This window comes from Gopherus flavomarginatus, chromosome 1 (genome assembly GCF_025201925.1).
Source record: "Gopherus flavomarginatus isolate rGopFla2 chromosome 1, rGopFla2.mat.asm, whole genome shotgun sequence".
Taxonomy (NCBI): domain Eukaryota; kingdom Metazoa; phylum Chordata; order Testudines; family Testudinidae; genus Gopherus; species Gopherus flavomarginatus.
This window is the reverse complement of record NC_066617.1, coordinates 374,837,988-374,845,412: the sequence shown is the minus strand read 5'-3', so window position 1 is coordinate 374,845,412 and position 7,425 is coordinate 374,837,988. Positions and strand designations below refer to the sequence as shown.

The window sequence follows — 7,425 nt, the reverse complement described above, 5'->3', positions numbered from 1 at the left end:
TCCTGATCTCTGAACACTGAAAAATCACTTAGATGTATCTAATCTATTAGCCAATTATAACTCTTCTCCTTTTCTTTTATTATTAACGATTTAGTTGGCAGAATCGGGATTATTAGGTAAGATCTGAGTTATTTATTGGCTGGGATAAGTGGCTGGTCTCTTGAGATTGGAAGGATCTGATATGTGGTGAAACTGGTTTTCACCGACCGCCCATCACAGAGTCCAGTATCTGGGCATTTCTGGCTTCTAGTTAACCAGTGTGGTGATACAGATGTTTACGATTGTTTCTGCCTTGGTATAATCTAATGATAGAACCACCACCAGTCTGTGGTGAATCTGCCTGATTTCTCAGCAGTTTGTCCTGAATTTGACACCGTTAGTGGAGCATGGTGACACGTGGACACCACTGGCATGTGCTTCACAGACTATTGCTCACTACCCCCCTTTTACAGATGGGGAAACTGAAGCAGCAGAAAGGAAAGTGTTTTGAGCCAAGAACATAGCCCATGAGTTCCTAGCTGTCAATCGCTTCCATAGTCTCTCTCAACCTGGCTTGTACAGTACATGAAAGCAGATGTTTCTCTAGTTCAAGGGACCTCCCTTGATTTCAATAGGTCTGCACTATAGCCTATAGGGCTCACCTGCTTGCTTCCCTGTATATCTTTTTTGTGTGGATTTCTTATTGCCTTATGGTTTTGATTATTTGTTTCATCATAATAGGGCATAATAGATTTATATTAAAGTAGTTTATCTGTAAGGCAAGGGAGTTATAGGCCATATCCTCTATTTTGAGCTAAGGCAAAGTTAGCATACACAAGTCTGGGACCTTTCACCCAGATAGCAAAGTTGGCTCACATTTGATCAGGACCTTTCACCTAGCTACATAAGCTAAAGCACAAGTTCCACACATGTTGTGTTAAAGCTGGTTGGCATAGAGGCTTTCCTAATTTCTGACCCTTTTAAATGTAGCGAGTACACCACAACTTGGAAAAACCCGAAATAACCAGTTAGTTTAGAAATAACAAATGTGATACCTAACCACAAAAGGGCCATGGTAACTAGCTGACATATACGATAATAAGTTGAGATCATTGATATTACAACCTGTAGGAAAAAGACAGCCCGACATAAGTTAGGTGAGGAAATACAAATAAGGAAATGGGGAATGATCCCCTACTGAATATGCATCAAACATAACGATCTCAGTGTAATGTATTATAAAGGTGGCATCCCAACCTAGGAGCAGTAGAAGAAGATGTGGTCCTTGGATGCGCCAGAACGATGGCCACTGGTGATGATGGGACGGTGATGAGGACGATGATGGATAAACTTCAGGTTGTTCTACAAGGGGTGTTGTGAGTCTATGGTTGTGCAGATGTACGTTCTGTAATATCGCTATCTTACTAAGATGGGGTGTTTGTGACTGTGCTAAATGTATTAATACACCAAATTTGTAAATATAAATAGTTTGCATAGTGTGAGTGTTGCGATTGTGCTCATTGGGATTCCCAACTGTAGAATAATTTGAATAATACTGGGCCTGACAGGACACAAGGACCCTCAAAGCGATAACAGCACCTGCTTGTCCCAGCTGAGGATTTGGCCAAAGTCATTTATTTAGAGATGAAGCATCAGCAGAGACAAGTGAACTAGAAGTGTAGAGTCCCAGCTCTGCCATGGATTCACTGGGTGACCTTGGGCAACTCACTTCCTAAGTCTCAACCACAGCCTCTCTATGTATTAATGCAGGTGATTATTTATTATTTTTAGTGGGCTGCTACCCAAAAGCCCTAATTAGATCTGCAGAGTCACACACTGCACTGATTTGACTCCTTGCAGCACATCATTTGCCTCTATCCACTATTTAGAGTTCCAGGCAACCTGTGGTCCCTGGTAAACAAGCAAGACAAGGCTGAAGACTGAGCTGTGTGGAAACCTGTTTTTGTGGCTGTAGTTTTTAGCTGTTTCTTTAATAAATTCCTCCTGTTTAAAAAGGACGGCAACTCCACTGATCACGACACACAAATAACCTCAGAGCAGCGCTGATTCATTGCTACAGCAAAGGTGTGGTGGTGGGGTGGGGGTCAGGATTCCCCATTCTCAGCTCTGCCACTGACTCATGTGGTTTTGGGTTAATTACTTTATCACTGCACATGGCTAAGTAAGCCCATGACATGGGGATAATGCTGTGACACTGTACCCCATATTCTCCACAGTGATATTATTATGATGTGCTTATGACATAATTATGATACATTTTTTGCAAGATAAGCCCTGTGAGATCTCATTGGAGAAGTTATGATTTGCTGACTGTGATGATCCTATTTGTGTACATGTACCATTTTTGAGTGAGATGTTAAGAATATTGGCTATGCATCTGTATTTCAAATGGAATTACACCTGGGTAAGATGTTTTCAGTACAGACAGTGGCTGGGGAAGGGTCTATTCAGGGCAATGAGCCATTAGGAAAATGCAATAGTCTTTAGAAGAAACTTCTCTCTCACTGGGGGATCCTTCCTGTGAACGCTCCAGACAGCCTCCCAGTAATGGCTGCTTTGGCTCTACAAGGACATGTGATGAGACCACATGTCTCTGGACTCCATCTTGGGATGTCAGTGGTTTTTTTCCACCAACCAGTCTGGGAACCTAGATTTGAGACAAAGGGTTTTGTCCACCTGAGGAGACTCCTGGACACACACAAGGAACAAAGTCTGAAGTGGGGGAAATGCTGGATCCAGGCTAAAGGGATTTTTACTCTGTGCATGAAACACTTGGGGGTTTCAAGCTGTAAAGGAAGTGCTGCTGGCCCCATAAGAATCTGCTGCCTCCTTGTACCATCTCTTAGGGTGAGAATCTGCTATTCATATCCAATCTGTTCTGTATTTTAAGCTTAGTTTGTATTTTTTGCTTATTTGCTACTTAATCTGCTTGAATTCTTTGGCTAGCACTAAAATATCTTAAAATCTATGTTTTGTCTCCTCACTGAAGGAAGTGAGAAATGTTATGAGCTTATGCCATATGTTTTCCCATGCAGCACAAGATGGTATAATTTTGGGGGTTTACTCCAGAGGAGGGGGTGTGCCTGAGGAGTTGGGAGAAGCTTTCCTTTGCAGGGGCTTGTAACTGTAGCTGGGTGTGGCTCTACCTGTATGTATGCTGGTGACAGTGCCAGGTGGAAGTCTTAGTAGCTTGTCACCGCAGTACAGTGTTGGAGGGAGCCCTTGCTGGGGGGTCAGGGGCTGAATGGTACCCCAGTTCCATCTGGAAGCCTGGGAGGACCCTGCCACAAAGGCTGCCTAGCAGCCTAGCTAAAGAGCTTCTAGATGTAGTGATCAATAGCATCATGCAGAGCATATGTTAGACTCAGCTTCACTGTTCAGCTTCAGCCCCTGGGCAATGGGTCCCCTATAGTTCCAGATAAGGTGCCATGTATGTGTGTGAATAGCCAGCTAATGGCAGGTGTGCTGTTTATCTCCCTCCCTGTGAGCTACCTAAGCCACCCCAGCTTCTGCCCAGCATCCTCTCTTCCCAGCTAACACAGGGTCTTCTCCTTCGGCATCTCTCAGCTGTTGTCCTCCAACCTGAAAACTGATCCTTTACCCTGCCCCCGAGATCTAGCTCAGGACAAAGGCCTACCAGCTCAAACCCATTGCAGGGGTCTGCCTGCTACAGGCCCCCAGCCAGGAGGAGAAAAAGGGAGCTGAAAGTTAAGGAAATAAGCCACACAAGGGTCTCTGCCCTCAGGAGTTTGTCGCTGAGCTTTAGGGCCCACAAGCTGTAGGAGGTACAATCTCACCCACCTGCCTCAGAACTCTGCTCCCAACCCTCAGCTGCCTTTATACATCTTCCTGGCTTCCCTTTCCGTTCCCGACTGGCCTGTCGGCCCCAGTGCTATGTCCTCGCTGCATTCACTGCAGGCTCCTTGTCAGGCTGCAGCAGCTCCATCCTAACCTCAAAGCAGAGGGAGCCCCGCTGGTGGGAAAGGGAGGTAGAGATGATCCAGCAAGTGATAGGGAGAGGGGAGAAGAGGAGGGAGAGACAGGGGCAGCACCTTGGGGGAAGAATCACAGAAGTGGGTGGGGCCTTGAGGGAAGATATAGAACACGGGTGGAGACTTGGGGGAAAAGGTTGGGCAGAGAGCAGGGCTTCAGGGATCCAGTTACCAGTCTGTCATGTTGACAACGCACAGTAAGGTCAGGAAAAGGTAGGACTCAGCACCAAGTCAACTCCCAGCTCTGCATGTAGCTCAGTCTAAGAGCCAGAGCACCAGGAGAAAACTTTAGGTCCATTTATGAGTAAAGAACCGGAGCAGACTGTCCCAGATCTGTTTCGTCCTCACTCCATAGATGATAGGGTTTAGCATGGAGGGCACCAGGAAGTAGACATTGGCAATGAGAACATGGAAATGCAGGGGCACATTGTGGCCAAACCGGTACGTGAGGGAGGAGAAGAGAGCTGAGATGTAAAAGACTAAGATGGTGCAGAGATGGGAGCTGCAAGTCCCAAAAGTCTTGAGTCGGGCGTCCTTTGTGGGGAGGCTGAAGATGGCCCTGAGGATCTGGATATAGGACACAGTGATAAAAAGTACATCCATACTGATCACCAAGATTGACACAGAGAGACCGTAGTAACTACTGACACGGATGTCAGCACAGGCCAACTTCACCACGGCCATGTGCTCACAATGTGTGTGTGGGATGATGTTAGTTCTGCATTATGGCCACTGCCTCGCCAGCAAGACATAGGGCAGTACAAGCATGCCACCACGTAGCCCCACGGCCAGGCCAATCTTAGTCACAACAGGGTTTGTCAGGATAGTGGAATGTCTCAGGGGATCACAGATGGCCACGTAGCGATCAAAAGCCATGGCCACAAGGATCCCAGACTCCATTACTATGAAGCAGTGAATGAAGTACAGCTGGGTGAGGCAGGCACTTAAATTGATCTCCCTTGAATTGAACCAAAAGATTGCCAGCATTTTGGGCAGGATGGATGTGCACAGGACCAGGTCGGTGATGGCCAGCATGCAGAGGAAATAGTACATGGGCCCATGGAGACTCGGGTCCGTCTTCACAATGAACAGGATGGTGAAGTTCCCCAAGATGGCTATGGCGTACATGGTGCAGAAGGGGATGGAGATCCAGACATGGGCAGCCTCCAGGCCACGAATGCCCAGCAGGATGAAGGTGGAGGGGTTGGTGAAGTCGGTTATGTTGGAATTTGACATGGAGTAGGGGAGAAGGTGTCCAGCTTTGAGGCAGAACGGTGTCTCTTGCATGTACTGTATGTTCCCCTGACTTCCTTATGTGCCCAAGGTCAAGGATGATGGTTGCAGTACAAATGCCTGGACAGAGAAAGTCAATGTTAATATGAGACACTACATGCACTACTGAAGGCTCTTCTCGTTGGTGAAGCAGATTGTTCACTATTCACACACTGAAAATTGACATTTTCATTATTCAGAGAAATGAATTGTGAAAAAATGACCTTACTAATGCCAATTCCATGTTTTAAGGTGCACCATATGTCAATAATTCCTACCCTTCTGGGTCTATGAAACTTTAAAAGACTCCATCAGGAAATGCCAGTATGGATACTGGTTATCTGTCATTGTTCATTCATGAAATGAAACCCATGCTAGAGATTCTGTGGTGTAGGGAGTTCCCCATTCACCCAGTTGCTCAAAATGTGAGAATAGAAAAAATCTAAACCTTTGACAAACATGTTTTGGGGGAACATCCCAACTGGAACACATCTCCAAGAAAAGGCCAGGCATGATCCAGTCTCTATAAAAGGTATAGCAGTTTTAAAGGGGATATCTGAGACAGGGGGAGAATGCTATATGAGGACAGATTGAAATGCCTGGGACTGTTTATTTAAAAGAAGAAAGAAAAAAGGAGGCATGTGGTAGAGGAGAACAATATAAAGAATGTAAGCAATTATATTCAAATGGGAAAACAGAGAACAGTCCCCCACCAGTAATGCCTTTAGACACTAAGGCCTGGTCTACACTACGCATTTAAGCTGAATTTAGCAGCGTTAAACCGATTTAACCCTGCACCTGTCCACACAACAAGGCCCTTTATATTGATATAAAGGGCTCTTTAAACCAGTTTCTGTACTCCTCCCCGAGAGGAGTAGTGCTGAAATCGGTATAACCATGTCTGATTAGGGTTAGTGTGGCCGCAAATCAACAGTATTGGTCTCCTGGTGGTATCCCACAGTGCACCATTGTGACTGCTCTGCACAGCAATCTGAAATCGGATGCATTGGCCAGGAAAACAGGAAAAGCCCTGCGAACTTTTGAATTGCATTTCCTCTTTGCCCAGTGTGGAGCTCCGATCATCACGGGTGGCGATGCAGTCCCAAATCCAAAAAGAGCTCCAGCATGGACTGTATGGGAGATACTGGATCTGACTGCTTTATAGGGAGACAAATCTGTTCTATCACAGCTCCGTTACAGAAGACGAAATGACAAAGCATTTGAAAAAATCTCCAGGCTATGATAGACAGAGGCCACAGCACAGTGCTGTGTGAGAAACCTAACGGAAAGCCAAAGAATCAAATGGATGCTCATGGAGGGAGGGGGGACTGAGGACTTGAGCTATCCCACAGTCCCCACAGTCTCCGAAAAGTATTTACCTTCTTGGCTGAGCTCCCAATGCCTGTAGGGTCAAACACTTTGTCTGAGGTGGTTAAGGTTGTATCTTGTCAATTTACCCCTCTTGCCCCCCGTGAAAGAAAAGGGAAAAAATCGTTTCTTTACTTTTTTCAATGTCACTGTATGTCTACTGAATGCTGCTGGTAGACGTGGTGCTGCGGCACTGAACAGCAGCATCCTCTCCCCTCCCCTCCCCTCCCCGGTGGCAGACAGTACATTACGAAATGACTGATAGCCATCCTCCTCATCTCGCGAGTGCTCCTGGCTGGTCTCGGTGAGGTCGGCCGGGGGCGCCTGGGTAAAAATAGGAATGACTCCCGGTCATTCCCAGTAGATGGTACAGAACAGCTGGTAACCTTCTTCATCATAGCAACTGGGGGCTGAGCTCCATCAGCCCCCCTGCTTTCATGTCTAAAGAAAATATTCTGTACTACTTGGACTATCAGAGCAGTGGGAGGCTGGGCTCCTCTCCCCTCCCACCTTTTAATGTCCTGCCTGGACTACCATAGCAGCTGGAGGCTGCCTCCCCCTCATTTTATCTCACTTACAAGTCAGTGTTTCTTATTCCTTTATTCTTTATTACTTCATCACACAAATGGGGGGACACTGCAACCGTAGCCCAGGAGGGTTGGAGGAGGAGGGAAGCAATGGGTGGGGTTGTTGCAGGGGCACCCCCTAGAATGGCATGCAGCTCATCATTTCTGCGGGATCTGACATGGAGCGACTGTACTCTCTGGTTCTCTGGTACACTGGTTTTCTAGTA

General features: G+C 46.5%; 1 protein-coding gene across 1 annotated transcript; it reads right to left on the bottom strand.

The window, feature by feature from the left end:
- Positions 1-4,280: 4,280 nt before the first annotated feature.
- LOC127045702 (olfactory receptor 52M1-like) lies at positions 4,281-5,279 on the bottom strand. The gene is given in 1 exon segment (XM_050942167.1): positions 4,281-5,279. A coding segment is annotated over 1 exon segment (999 nt).
- Positions 5,280-7,425: the final 2,146 nt, after the last annotated feature.